Raw genomic sequence first — 18,154 nt, 5'->3', positions numbered from 1 at the left:
TAAGTGATGTTTTAGGTATAAGAATTCATTCAAATCAAACTTTCTAATAAACAATTTATTTTTGAGTCACCTCTAATTGGGAATGAAAGCGATCCTTTCTATTAGCAAGAGCATTAGTTGCCTTGCCTACTCATTCTGTCAATCCACCCAGCCAACAAAACAACTGGGCATTCTCACCATTCTGTTTGTTTCAATACACAATAGACCCACCTGACAAATGTGTCCTAGCTGCAACCTGATATATAAACATTGGCAGTCAAGGGACTATTTTACCGCTGTTCTTTTTTTTGCCAATCAACACTTTTAAACAAAAACATCTAAGAAATCAATGTTAGAAAAGCAGGCCCGCCTCCCCCGCAGTTGAAAGAAGAGTTCCGTATTTCTCTAATCAGCAGACTGCTAGGACATGATGAAATGTGTTCCTACGGTCCCAGCGAACCAAACAGATGGCGGTGGAACCACTTTGTAAGGGCACACCTCAGCACTTGGTGTGTTTCGGTATGATATCACAGAAGATCACAGAATCATGTCAATCAGCACACAGGCTACCGTATGGCTTGAAGGCTACACAGTCCAGAACTGGATTGAATACATTACTTGAAACAGGAAATGTTAATTAGTTTTGTAGTTATGTTGCAGGATCAGAGCTTCTATTAGTTCTCCCATCGTCACAAATCTTTAATTAGAACGACAGGACGCGTCCTCTCAACGGTAAAAGCGTTCTGAAGGCCAAAAGGAGAATGAACAATAGTGTGATGGTGGTTGAGCGCGTGGTGTGTGTGTTGTGTCCTGAGAAAGAAAGCTGAACTAATCCTAATCCTACACGAGACATTACTATGCAGTGTCAGGAGAAAGGGGTTCATGGGACCGAGGGGACAGCAAGCGCAGAGGTGAAGAAGAGGAGCAGGATGATTAGAGCGATTAGCTTGTCTTCCCTAGTTAAAAGCCCCACTGTGTTCACTAAGGTCCTGTGACTAGGTATCCTCTACAGTATGAGCAACCTGAAATACCCTGTTGGGGAAGCTACTAAGAAAACTTTAGCTATTTGTAATTTTAAGTATTTATTTGTTTTTTTGTTTTAATGTTTGATTTTAATTGGTAGTTTTATTACTGTGGGGCTGTTGAATGCTTGAATCTGATCGGCTGATGAACGTTCTAAGGTGTGCAGTTATTTTCAGGGAAACGCACGGCTAAAGTAGTTCCAGGCAGGTCTTGACCGCATTACATATCCACATACATATCACTTCGCCAAATGATTTTAGTTATTTCAAAGGTCCTTACAGCCTTACGACAGCAAATGAACCAAAACTTACAACAATGAGGAAGGAGCAAATAAATATAAGGAAACAATATGATAAAAAACTAATTATTTCCATGTTTTTGCCGCAAATCTCTCCCATACAAATGCACACACAAACAGTACTGACACACATTCACACACACACACACACACACCACACCACACACACACACCACAAACACATACATGCACACAGAAATCAAGTATTGTTAGCGCTGTTCGATGATTTATCAGTAAAATAGTTTAGCAAACCGCTACACGTTATATCTCACTTATAACTGCACTCTTCTTTGAAGCAGAGGAACTTTAAGTTTCACTAATAGTATATGCTGTTGCCGACACTGATGTGAGAGATGCACAGACTAATATCTCTCTCTCTCTCTCTCTCTCTCTCTCATTATTAACTGTATTTTGTAGTATGCTTTCAACGGCTGTTTATCAAGCATCTGTTACTAGGTCTAAAATGATGTCTGGATATTAGCAACAAAGGCATGAGATGAAGATGCGTACGAAATTAATCCTAGGCTCAAGAGCGTTTTAATGATGAATGTCTTGAAATACAATATCTGAACAATGTTGTGAGGTGTGGTAACCATAGTCGTATAAGTAGAATAATTGACTCCGGGCCATTGGATTATTAGAAAATGATTGCACACCTACCGGTGTAACAACCACTCTATTCGCACCGTGGGTACACTCAACCGGCCCATCATCCTTTATTCCTCTCGGTAATTTATTTCTTTACTTACTAAAGACAACTAGCAAAAAGTAAAAGTACTAACTGCATTGCAGCTACTTTTTTCTGGCACCAAAAACAGGAAGACATTTGAAGTAATGACTGGGACAACCTCGAACAGAGGAACTTGAACAGAAACAAATACTAGAACACACCCTTAGGTATGGAAATAAACACTGCACAACATCGCTAAAGGTAACTTGATTCTGGATAATCTACAGTATTTTCAAAATAAGTATGGTCACTACTGAAATCTGGTGTTACTTTTAATTTTGTTATTTCCTAACACTGCTAATGACTTGAGCAAATATTTGAAAAAGTTTCCAGGTTTCAGATACTCAAACAGCAGGTATTAAGTGGCCTATAAAAAAAAATACAGGGATACAGCACAGAAGTAATAACAGGTGAAGTGACTGCATGCTAATGCATGGGTCAGTTTGCTGAGCCAAAGCCCTGCAGGGACCAGCTTTAAAGGTGTATTTTCTGATAACGTGGAATGAGATGCCTTCCGTGCCGCACACCTGCTCTCTTGATGCTTACACCAAATTAGCATTACTCACTGTTGGTTTGTGTCTCTTTTGCAAGTTAATAAATTATACATTACTGTTATATTATTTTCTAAGAACAAAAGTTTTGTTTTTTGAAGGAAGTCTCTTCGACTGCTAGTCCTCATCTGTCCCAGTTGTCGTCGTACATTTTCTGCAAGGTGACAACCAAACAGAACAGCTGAAAACCCTAAAAATAAAGCCAATCTGTTGCTCTGGTTGGCATGTGCACTAAGAACATTCAGTGAATTGCACAAGAAGCAATCCGTTGTCAGCCATCCAACTGCCTGTCTCTAAAAGCCACCCCTAAGTGTGGTTTCATGTTGTAAGATTCTGTGCAACTGAAAGGAGATGTGAGACCGCGGAGGAGCTTCATGCCCTCTGACCAGCTCCACTTGAGAGCCACTCCCACAATGGGCAGTGACTCCATAGGTCAGGGGTTGCTGTTTTGGCCCCTTGTTTCCAAGGTTACTGCCTAGTGGAGAAGAACGACTACTCTGTTCCCCTTTGTCCCCTAAAATCAGGGCATCAAAAGCAGAGCCGAGCTGGAGTCTGGAGTAAGGACTCCCACCCCAAACACTTCAAACAGTCTCCCGCAAATACATGTACACACTGTGCAAAGTGAGTGAGATGGGGGGTCCGAGCGCTCTGTGACCACCAAGGCAGATGACAGGAACAGGCAGGCTGCACTCCAACTATGCAAATGGCCTTTTTATGGTTTGTTGCCACCTATTAAGTGCTGAGAAAACTTCTTAGTGACCTTACTTTAATGGAACTGACCTGCCAGGAATGCAATGCAATTGTTTTTCAAACAAGAGCGCACTGATCTTTATGCATAGGCTACACTGTATATGGATTATTTTCTCTTTATATTCATAGTAGTATGTTAATATATATACTTTATATATATATTTATAACATTTTATTTCTATATAACATTTTTTGTTGCTATCCACTAGCTACTATTATATAACAAGTGTTTTTGCATACGCGTGTACTACTGTGAAATTATTTTGCAGCTCTTTTAGTGTATTTAACTGAAAGGACACCTGTGAACTCAGTTTCAGATCAAAGGCCAGTAAAAAATAAAGTTAAAATTAATTAAAGTTCAGTGATGTGCACCGTTTGAGCTATGTTTACGGATAGATCAGACTTAATTCTATATGTGGCGGTCTAAATAGAGACACTGCAGCAAGTGCAAACAGACAGATTTATGAAGTCACAGCGGACTCACCATTATTGCTCAATCACAAAACAGATGAGACAGACGTCTGGGTCGCTAGAGATGTTTTAGATTGTTTAAGAAGAAAACAATAGAGAGATAGTCCTCGACGCCGATGGGGATCTGTAGAGACGCGGGTGGAGATGATCTGATGTCGGAGTCCTGCACCACGTAATGTTGCGCCTCGGTTTCCCTCTCTGAGATTTGAACTAATCTGCACTGGAGCGGCTTCAGTGATTTTTTCCAACGACTCTACAGCGACACCTGGCGATTACATAGAGGAACACTGCTGGATGTGTTGAATACATATTGGTGAAAAATATATTAAATTAGTGAAATATTTATTACTACATTATATAGACAAATAGAACTGGTGAAACTCTCCTTCATTTCTGCTGTTTATCTGGAAGTAATTTGGAGTACAGATGAGACCTGAAGCTGTACTGTGTAAGAGCTGCATCAGCTTTATAAAATCTTTTATATAGATACCATATTTCCAATGGGAACTAACAAAATAAAATGAACAAAGAGGTGTATCCTTTGCTATGACACATCCGGTTGTTTTTAATTATTCACAGAACTCTTACAAAAAATCCAGATGCATCTAGACACAGACTCAATATCTGGCCCCCAGACCTTCTTTCTACTGAATAAGACTGACAGCACCCTGTCATTACCGCTCCACTCCACTAATACTCTGATGACTGTAGCCTCTGGTCACACACCTGAGTGCACTACACAAACGTCCTGCCCTTTGAGGAGAGGAGAGGTATCCTGAATGGTTTCGTTTCAGGAACAGTGAATGAGTGAAAAGGAATTAGCTTCTGAGAATCTGGTGCATTAAGACCTTTTAACCCTTAGAGCCCCACTGTATGTGTTCAAAGGAGTAGTTCACCCAAAAAATTGCTGAAATGTACTCTCATGTATTTTCATCAGAGAAGATTTTGACAAAATAACATTACATCCATTTGTTCACCAATGGATACACTGCAGTGCATGGGTGCCGTCAGAATGAGAGTAAAAATAGCTGAAAAAAAAACCCATCACAATAATAAACAAGTAATTCACATGACTCCAATCTATCAATTAACGTCTTTTGAAATGACAAGCTGCATGTTTGTAAGAAACAAATCCATTTTAATCATATGCATAAAACCCAATGTTTTAGTCAATTTCTAATACATTATGAATGTCAATACTTGAGGGTTAAGGCAGTGTAATGGCTGAGGTTTTTGTAATATGAAAACATTGGCTTTTGTTTTTTTCCACATCTTTTCAGTAGCACAAATATGTCGCCCCCCTGCTGGTAATGTTAAAGCTGTGGCATTTTCTGGGATTCAGTGGGTGTCACAAACACTTTGGCTTTATTAATAATAACAGCAATAGTTTAAATTGTTATTATAAAGAAACACAGCAAACAGAAGCTGACATGAATATAATGTTTTATTGCATATTATGAGAAAATAGCATGTAAACTGCACAATATTAGAAATGTATAAAAAAGCCTACGGTAAAATGTTGTTACAGAGACTAAGACAGACATAACCCTCCTTTCCATTTTTTGTTTTTATCCATTTATGCCAGCATTTCTATAGTTGCATATTTGATTGTCATATTTAAATTTCATCTGGTCAAATGACATTTATATTCTCACATATACTGTATACAATCCCCTTTCGTGTTGTAGGTGTCAGTAAAACAATGCAAATGCACATACTGTGTAATCTAAGCACTATTTACACTTTGCTCTGTTTCCACCTGACTTGTGTCTTCTCCAAAGAAAGAAAGAACGAAAAAAAAAAGAAAAAGAAAAAACAGTGTTCTGTGAAGATTGTTCTGGTTATTGTATAGCCATTTAGTATAGCATGTATAGCTAAGACAATCTGACTGGCATGATCCAGGTTTTCAGGTTTCTATAGGATTTCTCTGAATAGGACTTTTTGGGCTTCTTAGGCTTGGTGGTGGTTTGTGCTGAGTGCACTTTGACAGTGGTTGATGCAGACCTTGAACCCTCTAGGTTTTGAGCTGTGCAGGTGTATGTTCCTTGGTCAATCTCTCTGACCTCGTCCACCAACAGTATTGTCTGAGATCGCTGTCGGTTCTGCCCATCCACTTGCACTGTCTGCACACTGTCCTGGGTGTACGACGGGCGCCCAATCTGATAATGAAAACTTAGGTTTATTGGTTATCCATACATTATTTTTTGTATGTTTCATGTTAAAATGTGAGTATCAAATATGATACATCAAGCTTTTGAGGAGTGTTATTTGTCCATAATCTCTCAATCATCATTGTATTGAATTACAGTATATGATTGCTTTTAACAATAAAAACTATAGCACTTTGATCATAAAACTTAGAATTTAAATATCATCTTGCATATTAAGATCTCTTTGATTTTCATTACAAGTTATCAGAATTTCATCTTACTTTTGGGACATATAAATATTAGAAACGGTACCTGGTTGCATATTATTGCTCATTTTGGCCCTCTGTATAAAATCAAGGTGTTTCTATTCTTTCTTTTAGATTTTGTCTAAAAACTGCTCTATTTCAACAAAATTTTCATGTCACTGTTATTTCATATGTCAGGATTTATAGGGTTAATGCTGTAATGCTAGTTTCTATTTAAAAATCTTTTTAAATACCAAATTTGTCTTTTTAATGTGCTTAAATATTGTGATATATATTATTACGTGCACCCCTCTGGTCTAACCTTTTGTCCAGGGATATTCCCAGCTAAAGTCCACCACCACGTCCTGCTCTCCTATCACAGTGCATGTCACCTGAAGATTCTTTCCCACTGCCACAGTGTCAGAGGAGGTCTGGATCGCAGGAAACGGAGGGGCGGTTGGATCTACCAGGGTAGACATTCTAAAATCATTTCTGAGATTTTTGCAGTCTGATTTTTATGGTCACATGCTTGTGTACTGCATTCAGTTTGCTGTTGTGTTAACTAAATACTCACAGTTGACATAGATGAGCATGTATTTGGTTGAGCTCTGGCGAAGGTTCCCTAGGCTTGCCACACAGTACAGAGATCCAGCATGATACTGCTTCGGTCTGTGGATGGTGAAACCCTTCTTGACATCAAAGGAGATTTCTCGTCCATCCACCTTTACCTCCACTGAAGGAAATTCCCGGTGTAAAGACACCTTTGCTTGCGGAGAAGTCACCTGACAGGGCAGGACGGTGGGCCAGTTAGTGCGAAGCTGGATAACCTTGTAATAGTCAGCAGAAGGTACAAACAACTCCTGAGGGTCTAAGAGAGAAATGGCAATGGGCAATTGTAATTGTAATTGTAATGTAGTTCATCACATTACATTCTCATATTACCTGAGAAAAAGATGAAGACTTTGACGCCTTTGTCATATGTTTCTGCAGTCTTGATCCTCACAGTACATGGGATAGCAGGTGAGCTCCCCTGTATCTGCCGCTGTTGTATTTGCCAAAACAGTGTACCATAACGTTCATGCTGAACTGTCCTGAAAATACAGACAAAAACTAAATGAATGCAATCTAATGCGATGACAGATTTAATGTCTCTATTAACTCATACCTAAGTCGTCCTTCATCATCCTCTTCTAGATATGCAGGAACAGCCCACTGGACAGGATTTCCTTTACACCTCAGCTCTAACGTATCACCTGCTCGGACAGTCAGCGTATCCTCCACTTTCTGAAACCTTCCCTTGTTTACCACCTGAGTGAGGTATGTCTGAGCTTCTTTAGGGGGTTCAGGGGTGGTTTTCACTTTAGTTTTGGAAGCAGGAGTCTTTCCTGATCCCTTCCCAGACTTGGACTTGCCGTTTCTCTTCTCAGCGTTCCCGGGTCAGGTTCACCTTTGGGCACTTGCCTGTTTTTTATGTGACAAAGCATTCTAAGTCTCAGTCTGAATACATTTGGTTTGGTAGACACTTTTATACAAAGTGACTTTGGACTGAATTAAAAGTAAATTTTATCAGTTCATGTAGTCCCTGAGAACTGAACCCATAAATTTGGGTTTCATGCAAAACAAAAGCATTTTCTAAGCAACTTTTGATAAATGTTTTACATGCATTGCGTTAATACCTGCTTTGTAGAGTTATGTTGTTTTTTTCATTGTTTGTATTACTGAGAATCGTATCTACATACAATATGGTCTCTTAAGAGGTAAGATACTCACCGAACTGAATGATCAAATGAGAAACAAGAAGAACAAATAGCACCACCCTCCACTTCATGGCGGAGAATATTCACAGCAACCACAAACAAACTTTAGTTCACTCTGGTATACCTTCCCAGGTCTTAAGGATATGTGCAGAGAAGGGAGAAATAGGAACCGAGTGTGTAGAGTGAGAGGTTAGATGTTTACCAGAGTCACACGAGCACCCTAAATTTCCTCTAGTTACACTCAATGGGTCCTTTCTGTGTTCATTCTACCAATCAGGGTCTGAGGAGAGCTGGCCGTCCAACTGAAAAAGCAGCCAGTGTTTATTTAGCTGTAAAAACTCTCTGTCTGCTCTGTGAAAACATTTGTCAAAAGGCAATTTGTAATCACTGAAGAACACATGGTAAATGTAAAATTGATCCACAGATATGTACATGACAGTGTTATGCATGATTACTATGTTCTACATTATATTACATTTACTTTGGATATTTTTTTTCTGGTGCATAAAAACAGTGGAGCTAAAAATCCCAAAGATACTAGTGGAGTATAAACTCATTGCCCGGTATTTGCTGTGGAATGACCCAGTTTTCAGAATTTCTGTTTGATTTAATAGTTCAGATCTGATTAGTGTGACACAGGTAGGATCTTGTGAATGGTACTATTGTTCTTTTGTGCCCTCACAGTGGAAAGTAAGATTAAAGTCCCTTAAGAGCACATCAGTTCGCTCAGCAACTATTTTCTAGTCATGCAAGTCCTATATACTTTACCAAATCTTTTTTTCCAAGCTTGCATTCTGTTCAAATAAAAAATGAACTCTGACAATGTCAGATGTTCATGCTTAACTAATATTTCAAATCTTGATACTTAACTTTTTCTCCATTTGGTCTAGCTATACACTTTTGGGACCTTTTTTTTAAATTATTGAAGCATTTTCTCCCAACATAAAGTATCGTTCAAATGTTTGGATAGATATGCTGCTTTTTATACTTTTATTCAGAAAGAATGTATTAAATTGATCAAAAGGGACAGTCTAGACATTTATAATGTTAGGAGTAGTTTCAGTAAAGACTGGAGTAATGGTTGCTGAAAATTCAGTTTTGCCATCACTGGAATAAATTTCATTTTAGAATATATTAAAATAGAAAACAAATATTTTAATTGTAATATAATTTCACAAAATTTGCTATTTTTTTAATCAAATAAACACAGCCTAGGTGAGCATAAGAGACTTCCTTCAAAAACATTTAAAAAAATTTACAGACCCTAAAATTTTTAATAGTAGTGTGTTATTTAATAAACAATGTCATGGTCAACTTGAAGATTCAGAATTATTTATTTATTTATTATAAAAATTATAAAATGACAGAGATTATTTCACTGCAAATATGATAAAAACTCTAGTAAAAAAAAATAAAAAATTCTAGAAAGAGCTTCTTGCTGAACTGGCATCTACTTGATAGAAATGAATCAATTTATTTTTGATGATGTTTACTTTGAATCAGATTTGGTTTCAATGGTTTCAATGGTGACCTGACTGCTGAGTAACCTTTGCCTCTGGATGCTGTTCCTCACTCCATATCCAAAGTAGATAAGGAATCCTGAGCAGAAAAAAGACATTTACACATTTTATATATATTTATATATAGGTTGGACTTTCAACAACATTTCATATTTTGCATTGCATACCCCCAGCCATCCACACAGCATAACGAATCCAGGTGTCTCCTCCCAGTTGAACCATTAAGTAAATGTTGATGAACACACTCACCACAGGGAGTAAAGGCAAGAACGGTACCTGTGGTCACAAAAAATATGAGATATGAATCTTTTAATTAATACTTTTGCTTTCTAAAATAAGGTGCTATTGTATTGTATTGTATTGTATTGTATTGTATTGTATTGTAAAAAGTCCTGTGCTCACCATGAAGGAGGCTTTGGTTGGGTTTTGGGGTTGCCTCCAGATAATGAAGACTGTGAGTAACATTATGATCAGGATCACAGTTACACTCACAACACTCCAGATCTCCAGAAACAACAAAGATCTGATAGCTTTGCTCATCAGCAGTGACAGAATAAGCACCAGCACAACTGCAAAATCAAGATATGAAAGAAATTTGCTGATATTGCTGTAGTGGTCATATTTTTTGGTATTTCTGTGGAATTTACTAAGGTTTTCTGCATACCAAGAAAAACTGTGCAGGTTGTAACAGTGTTTGAAGTTTCACTGGTAGGGTATGAAGGGGGTTTCAAAAATCCAAACATCGAAGTTGTGGGTGTGTGCAAATCACTTTCCTCTGAAGCTGTCTCTTGATACTTGAAAGAAACCAGTTTTAGCTTCAAAGATTTGCATCATGGTGTTAGAAGGGAAGTGTGGAGCTGGGAATACAACCTTAGTATGAGAATACAAATAGCCACAAGTGTGTAGGAGAAGAGGGTTCCAATCGACATCATATCAACCAATGCCTTCAGGTCAAATAAAAGAGCCATTATTGCTGGAAATAAAGCAGAGCACATGATTTCCAGGGCTTTTGTATTTTGCACAAAAGCTGCAGATTATTTACCATTCATCTTATAGAGAGAAAAAAAGCCCTAGTCTTATGATCTGGCTTAGTCTGTCATATGTGAGAGATGAAAAAGAGGCCGAATTAATTGATCCAATATGTAGATAATTTTTCAACAATCGATTTTAATACACTTACCCGCCACAGTGCCAGAGGATAGTGTGGCCACCACTGGACTCTGCCGTAAGCTGACTTTATACAATGATTTGAACATGAGTCCATCTCTGGCCATGGCAAACAGCACACGGGGCATTGGGAACATGGACCCCAAGAGACTGCAGATGAAATTAACTGTCTGTAACTGAACCAATACATAACAGAGATTCAGATCTCAATGTGACTCCTTTACCTTGTTGACAGAGTGCACAGGGACCCGACTGCCACAACGTACTTTGCAGCAGCCCAGCCAATGTAAGCAAAGGCCACAGGCAAAGGACTCTGAACGCTGAGTAGGTAGTATGGCATCATCAAAGTGAGAGCAGCCGAAACGCCAAAGTACGCCAGGAAACAGATGAGCAGAGACACCACGATACCCACCGGTATAGACTTCTGAGGGTTCTTCACCTCCTCACCTGGAAAATCAGTGTAAAAGCATGACTAAAGATAATATACACTAAGTTTTAAAAGTTTGGGATGAACAAGATTTTATTTAACAAGTTATATATTTATTCAGCAAGGATGCACTGAATTGATTAAAAGTGACAGTAATCATTTTATATTGTTAGAAAATATTATAATTTAAAATAAATGCAGCTCTTGTGATCATTCTATTCATCAAAGAATCCTGAAAAAAAAACATTCAAATATTAATATTAAACATGATTTCAACATCGATAATAAAACGGAATGTTTCTTGAGCACCAAATCAGCATATTAGAATGATTTCTGAAGAATTATGTGACACTGAAGACTGAAATAATGGCTGCTGAAAATGCAAAAAACATTATTAATGTTTTCAGATTTACCTGTAGTTGCAATGCAGTCAAAGCCAACAAATGCATAGAAACATGTAGCTGCTCCTGCCAGAGTCCCTTCAAATCCAAATGGGAAAAATCCACCTACTCCGTACTCAGTGGTGACATTGACGGTGGATGTTAGGTTTCTTAAAAATTTAAATAAAATAAAATAAAATGATCAGTTTTAGAAAAGACCTGAGGATATGGCTGAATTTGGAATAGCACATTAGCACACTAATTTTAGATTATGCTATTTGGTATAGAATATATAGATTTGCATTTTTATCTATTTTGTGTAAAAATGTTTTGGCAAACTTATGTCAGTCCAATCAAATAATGAGTCAAGAAAGACATTCAAATTGCAACTGATTTTATTTTATAAAATCACTTTACTTACTTTATTTCCCCAAATGCAGTAGGTTGTGTATTCTGCTTAAATTTGCATACTGTGTATGCACAATGTATGTTCTATATACTGCATCAGGTAGTATGCTAGTATTCCAAACTGAACATACACAAGATAATTTTAATGGTTCTAGACTGAAAGGATTACACTCAATATTACTGCATTGAAAATTTCAATAAATTATAAATGTGAATGTTCTTACTCATGCTTTGCTGTTGCATTCAGGATGATTTCTTCAGTGATAAACCAGTTCTGTAGGTTTCCCTTGATGAAGCCAGCGATGATGACAAAAACCAACACCAGTATATTAACACTTGTAAATATCTTGTTGACCGTGGTTGATTCTTTCACTCCATATGCAAGAAGTCCTGTGAGAAAAATATGGTCCGTTGTGTCTAAGCCTTTGCCATAGATGCTAAATATAGAATAATGAACTAGACAGTGTATGATTAGTAAAGTCAGATACCAGAGAGAATCATTATGAGACCAGCTGCAAAGAAGTCTGGGTAGGCTGCCAGGCCAGGCAGGTCCATGGCTGTGTATTTGATAAAATAATTAGCCATCACATTTCCAATAAGATCATCGAATGTGCCACTCCATGCCCTGGCCACACTTGATGTGCCTAAACCAAGAGAAAGCTCTGTTAGTACTTGACATTTGACTCTATCTATCTATCTATCTATCTATCTATCTACCAACCAACCAACCAACCAACATTCATTCATTTGTCCAACCATACTAATAAATATCTTCTAATATACTTATATATCTATCTATCCATCCATCCATCCATCCATATATCTATCTATCTATCTGTCTATCTGTCTATCTGTCTGTCTGTCTGTCTGTCTAATCACCGTTAGGCTGAAACTAAATTTTCATAAGCCTATAATTTCTGCTTACCGATGACATAAGACAGTAGTAAATTCCATCCTGTGATGAAGGCCCACACCTCTCCTACAGTCACGTAGCTGTACAGATAGGCAGAGCCGGTCTTAGGAACCCTTGCGCCAAATTCAGCATAGCAGAGCCCAGCAAAGGTAGAAGCTAAAGCAGCAATGAAGAAGGAGATGATAATACTTGGTCCAGCCAGGGTCCGGGCCACCTCTCCAGAAAGCACGTAAACACCGGCCCCCAAAGTGCTGCCCACTCCTAAAGCCACTAGATCTAAAGTTGTAAGACAGCGACGAAAAGTGGAGACCTCTCCCTCCGGTTCCAGGGGCTTTCTGCGGCACAGGCCCCTCAGGAAAGACCGTATCGATTGCATTATTGGCTGTTAGAGGTGAGTAAAATTTAAAATGTTTACTTTGAATTGAGCTTGTTTGTGAGGTTACAAATATAGGAAATTTTATTTAAAAAAAAAGGTTAATGCTATATACAATTTTTTTTAAAGGGACTGTTTACCCAAAAACGAAAATTTGCTGAAAATGTACTCAATCTCAGGCCATCCTAGATATGGAATAGTTGTTTGTTTGGATTTGTTTCTTACAAACACACTTTCTGTTCACAAGTTAATTGACGGACTTGAGTGGTGTGGATTACTTGTGGACAATTGATGTTTTTATCACTTTCATTCTGACGGCACCCATTCACTGCAGTGGATCCATTGGCGAGCAAGTGATGTAATGCTCAATTTTTCCAAATCTGTTCAGATGAAGAAACAAACCCATCTTGTGTGGTGTAAGGGTGTGTAAATCTTCAGCAAATTTTTGTTTTGGGGTCAACTATTTCTTTAAACTAATTATATTTTTCTGCATTTTTTATTAAGGTAAAATTAATTTTGTTTTATCATTTTATCATCATCATTTTTAATATAATTTCCATGCTATTGTGTCATTTGACAACTAATCTGGATTATGTTCAAGTAATCACCCTGAAAAATAATAGTTTTTAATCCTTTGCATGTTGGTCATTTATTTGTCAATTAATTTTTCCTCCCATTTACCTTATCACAATGTCTTCATGTTATCACAAGTACTGAGATGTTTTTGTTTGTTTCTTTCCTTTGAAACCTTCAATAAAAAACAACAACAACAGATCTCTAATTTATGAATGAACAGATCACTGATATCATCACTAACCATCTTTGTGAGCCACAAATTCTTTTTTAAATAAAAAAAATTAAAGAGTAAAAACATGGCCTAATGAATCCATTACTAAATAATTTCATTCAAGTCATTTTTTTTAAAAATCTTATTCTACAGGGCTCCATGAACATTACATTAATCTTCTCATTGGTGTATTGGTTCATACAACAGAAATGATGCAGTCAGGTGTCCTCCACTTTCTACTGCATCACTTATCCTCTTCTGAAATCCAGACAGAAGCCTGTTCTGTGGCTCCATGAGATAGTAATGAAGAATGATAGACAAAACTGTCTTCATGACTTGGCAGTGGTCGGCTGGCACACGTTCTATTTGTGTGGTGGCTTTCTAAAACCTGCCAACAGGAGATTTACTATCCATGCTAATCCTGCCAGGAATCTACTGCTGCATACTGCATTCTATAGCACTGATCATGTGCCATGCCAACATGAACACATAGAATGTAGTGCTGCAAGTTGTACTATTCTATAATTGTACTTTTTTATTGCAAATATTTTATGTAAGAAAGTGTTACTTGTTAAATTACAAGCAGAAGGATTTGTAATATTTTTCTTATTAAATAATTTATTTTCGCATTTATTTACACCTGTTGTTGCACTGAAAATATGCACTGCACTGAATGCACTGAAGTAACGGCAAAAAAAAAAGCAATTAAAAAAAAGCCAAACTTAAAATGTAATAACTGTAATGATAAAATGTTACAACTATAATGACTAAAGAGCTTGCAAAGACATTTCTTAATGCATCTAAATTGCAAGTGAATGTTTGTTTCTTTACCTTAATTGTGTCCAGAGAAGTTTGCGGTCTATATCTTCGTAATAACTGTCTAAATATATCCGTCCCTTTCACACCAATGAGGCTAAATGATTTTTCAACAATATATACAAGAGTGGACTGTTTGACCCACCCACTCAATGGCATTAGCAACAAAGTAGCCTTTCTTTTCACATTTCTCACTGGCCCCATAATGTGCTCATAATTGCAGCCAAGGCACAGGGTGAGGATAAAATTCCATGTGAAAACCAAAGAAAGATTTGTAATATTGCTGTGAGGTTATAAAAGCTATCTATCTCAGCAAATACTTGCACGATAAAACAGAACATTGTTTTATACAAGAAAGAAATAGGACATTATTATTTATTAAACAATTTCAGCTTTGGTCAACAAGCTTTTTTAGAAATTCACTTTTGATACACTAGATGGCAGCCCAGCTTTGTAATACCTTGCTACTTACTTTAAAGAGGGGCTTACATTCATGATTTATAGAGCACAGTGTTAACACATTTAATAATGGTTCCTCTCCAGGAATTCGAGCTGCGTCGGAAACGCTTTGGGGAACGCCCCCAGCGTGAATTGCTCTGAATCACGTGTGTAATCAGTCCAATGGATGGGCGAAACGTCATAGGCGGGTGACGTCAGAGACCAGGAAGCTTAAAAGCACGAGGAAGCCTTCACGAGTGTTCCCCATGGCGCTGGTCCTGCTTCCGCCGAGGCAGAGTGGCGATCTCGCCCCGGTTACATGTTTCCTCCACGGTGCGCTGAGGCTGAGGCCTCCGGTACGTTCTCGTGTCCCCACGTGGGACCTGGCTGTGGTGTTAGAGGCTCTCTGTAGGGCTCCTTTTGAGCCTATCGAGGAGATCTCGGATCGCCTTCTCACTATAAAGCTTGTTTTCCTGTTGCCGATATCTTCTCTCAAGACAGTTGGGGACCTACAGGCCCTTTCCGTGGCCCCGTCCTACATAGATTTTGCGCCCAGTCTGGCCAAAGCTTTTCTCTACCCTCGAGTGGGGTATGTCCCTAAGGTCCCCTCGTCTACACCACGGCCTGTCGTACTCCAGGCCTTCAGTCCTCCTCCCTTCAGGGAGCCAGACCAGCAGAAGCTTAACTCCAGAGCTGCCCTGTGGAGAAGGGCGGACCAGTTGTTTGTTTGCTATGGTCCCCCTAAGAGAGGTCTTCCAGCTACGAAACAGACCCTCGGTCGGTGGATAGTAGATGCCATTGCCTTAGCTTATGAGTCCTCTGGCCTCCCCTCTTCCCTGGGGGACACAGCTCACTCCACTAGAGGTATGGCGGCCTCTAAGGCCTTCCTAGCAGGTGTCTCTATGCAGGACATCTGCGATGCTGCGGGTTGGTCCATGCCCTTAACCTTTGTTAGGTTTTACGGACTGGATATGCGAGCCACTCCAGGCTCTTCTGTTCTCTCGACCTAGCTGTGCAGTCTCCCACACTAGGCAGAGATTTGTAAGTCTGGGGGCCTGGGCATTCTCGTTCCCCAAAGTGTTTCCGATGCAGCTCGAGTTCCTGAAGAGGAACGTCTCAGGTTACGTATGTAACCATGGTTCCACACTTCCGGCATCTCTGCCAGCGCTTGCTTCATCCCTTGAGGCTAATGCCGGCTTCGCCGCACATATTTTTAAGCTTCCTGGTCTCTGATGTCAACCGCCTATGACGTCTTGCCCATCCATTGGACTGATTACACACGTGATTCAGAGCGGTTCACACTGGGGGCGTTCCCCAAAGCGTTTCCGACGCAGCGTCTCGTTCCCTCGAGGAACCATGGTTACATACGTAACCTGAGAAGTTTTTTTTTTTTTTGTGACCCCAGCAATTAAATCATATTTTACAAATAACTGTAGAAAAAAAGTGTTGGACAATATCAATAATAATCATTCTATGAGTCTAATCAAAATGACACTGTATCTAGGGAGAAAGGTTTTTTGTAAATGAATAGTGGCTGTATCTGCCCCCTCTCCCTCCATTCTGCTTTACTATGCTGTTCTGATCTTGGATTCCTCACCCTCTTACCGGAATGACCGAAAGGCTCAGACAGAAATAGCCCTGTCACAATCTCATGCCAAGGCAGACATACAGCCATTGGATACTAAGAGCATATCGGCAAACACTCTTTGCTTTTCTCTTAAAGTTTACTCATAAGACACTGTGTTTGACCTGGTTTATACTTGGCTGCAATTCAGACTGCATCTGAGTAATTCATTAACAGTTCTTATAAACAGTTTAAAAGATATGTCTCTGCCTAAATATGGGACAGGCTGCATTTCCGAACAACTACTTACTGAAAATAAATAAATAAATAAATAAATAAATAAATAAATAAATAAATAAATAAATAGATACTGACCCCAAACTTTTAAAATGTAATGTATATTGTTACAAAAAGATTTATTTTTTAAATAAATTATGTTATTTCTTATTTTTTATTCATCAAACAATCCTGAAAAATATATCACAAGTTCCAAAAAGATTAAGCAGCACAACTGTTTCCCTCATTGATAATAAATCAGCATATTAGATTGATTTCTGAAAGATCATGTGACACTAAAGACTGGAGTAATGGCTGCTGAAAATTCAGCTTTTCATCACAGGAATAAATTATATTTTGAAGTAAACCATTATTTTAAATTGTAATCATGTTTTACAATATTACAGTTTTTTTTCTATATTTTTGATCAAGTAAATGCAGCCTTGATGCGCATAAGAATCTTCTTTAAAAAAACATAAAAAAATCTTTCTGATCCCAAACTTTGTTTACTTTTAGCTGGCTCCTATTTGTCCCAAAGTAACGATGGTTTTCAGATACTGATCGACACTTATTGGTGCAGCTCTTGATGTCCCAGCAAAGTACCTCTATGTTTATGTTTTTATAAAGAAGCTAAAATATTTTACTATATAATGAAAAACTATGTGAATTGCATACCACAGAGGATCATGTGACGTCAACATGACCGCTGCCATGATAGGGCAACCCGCTCCATGTAGAATAACAATGTTTAACCCTTCTGTGGTCTTCGGTCATTTCTGACCGGAGCAGTTTACGTTTTGAATTTTTAAAAATCACGGCTTCATCGGAATGGTACGAACCTTGGTGACTTTTATGGCACTTGGAATGTGAACACAGAAAAAATTTGAACAGGCTAAACACACCCATTTAGAAACTCTAAACACACCCATTCACACCCACCCACACACACACATTTATACACACAAACACCTATAAATTGGTGTGACTGTAACACAGCAAAAATGAAAAATAAAATCAATAATTCAACCACAATGCAGTAAAAAAAAAATTGGACCGCAATGAAGGGGTTACACTCTAAAACATCAAGAGTGCAAAACAGACACATCCACTCACACACACTCACAGACACAC

The 18,154-nt window shown here is 38.3% G+C and overlaps 1 protein-coding gene and 1 pseudogene across 1 annotated transcript; both read right to left on the bottom strand.

The window, feature by feature from the left end:
• Positions 1–5,735: 5,735 nt before the first annotated feature.
• LOC122144487 lies at positions 5,736–7,631 on the bottom strand (annotated as a pseudogene).
• A 1,750-nt stretch (positions 7,632–9,381) lies between these two features.
• LOC109066219 (cationic amino acid transporter 2-like) lies at positions 9,382–14,901 on the bottom strand. Its single transcript, XM_042755403.1, has 13 exons — positions 14,761–14,901; positions 13,824–13,890; positions 12,782–13,151; positions 12,345–12,500; positions 12,081–12,246; positions 11,482–11,618; positions 10,866–11,088; positions 10,655–10,791; positions 10,344–10,447; positions 10,139–10,268; positions 9,877–10,043; positions 9,642–9,750; positions 9,382–9,553 (listed from the first exon to the last, which is right to left on the bottom strand). Exons 3-13 carry the CDS (start codon positions 13,143–13,145, stop codon positions 9,444–9,446), a joined length of 1,803 nt encoding a protein of 600 aa, XP_042611337.1. The 5' UTR covers positions 13,146–13,151; positions 13,824–13,890; positions 14,761–14,901; the 3' UTR covers positions 9,382–9,443.
• Positions 14,902–18,154: the final 3,253 nt, after the last annotated feature.

This window comes from Cyprinus carpio, unplaced genomic scaffold (genome assembly GCF_018340385.1).
Source record: "Cyprinus carpio isolate SPL01 unplaced genomic scaffold, ASM1834038v1 S000006694, whole genome shotgun sequence".
NCBI classification, from domain to species: Eukaryota; Metazoa; Chordata; class Actinopteri; order Cypriniformes; family Cyprinidae; genus Cyprinus; species Cyprinus carpio.
The sequence above is the reverse complement of the archived record's forward strand: the minus strand, read 5'-3'. Positions and strand labels throughout refer to the sequence as shown.

Bases quoted from the DNA above. Each gene is read 5' to 3' on its own strand.
- LOC109066219 (XM_042755403.1), bottom strand. From the start codon at position 13,145: ATGCAATCGATACGGTCTTTCCTGAGGGGCCTGTGCCGCAGAAAGCCC. The intron at 10,448-10,654 runs GTAAGTGTATTA...CTTTATTTCCAG, and splicing joins ATCCTCTGGCACTGTGGCGG to CAATAATGGCTCTTTTATTT. The intron at 9,751-9,876 runs GTGAGCACAGGA...TTGTGACCACAG, and splicing joins CAACCAAAGCCTCCTTCATG to GTACCGTTCTTGCCTTTACT.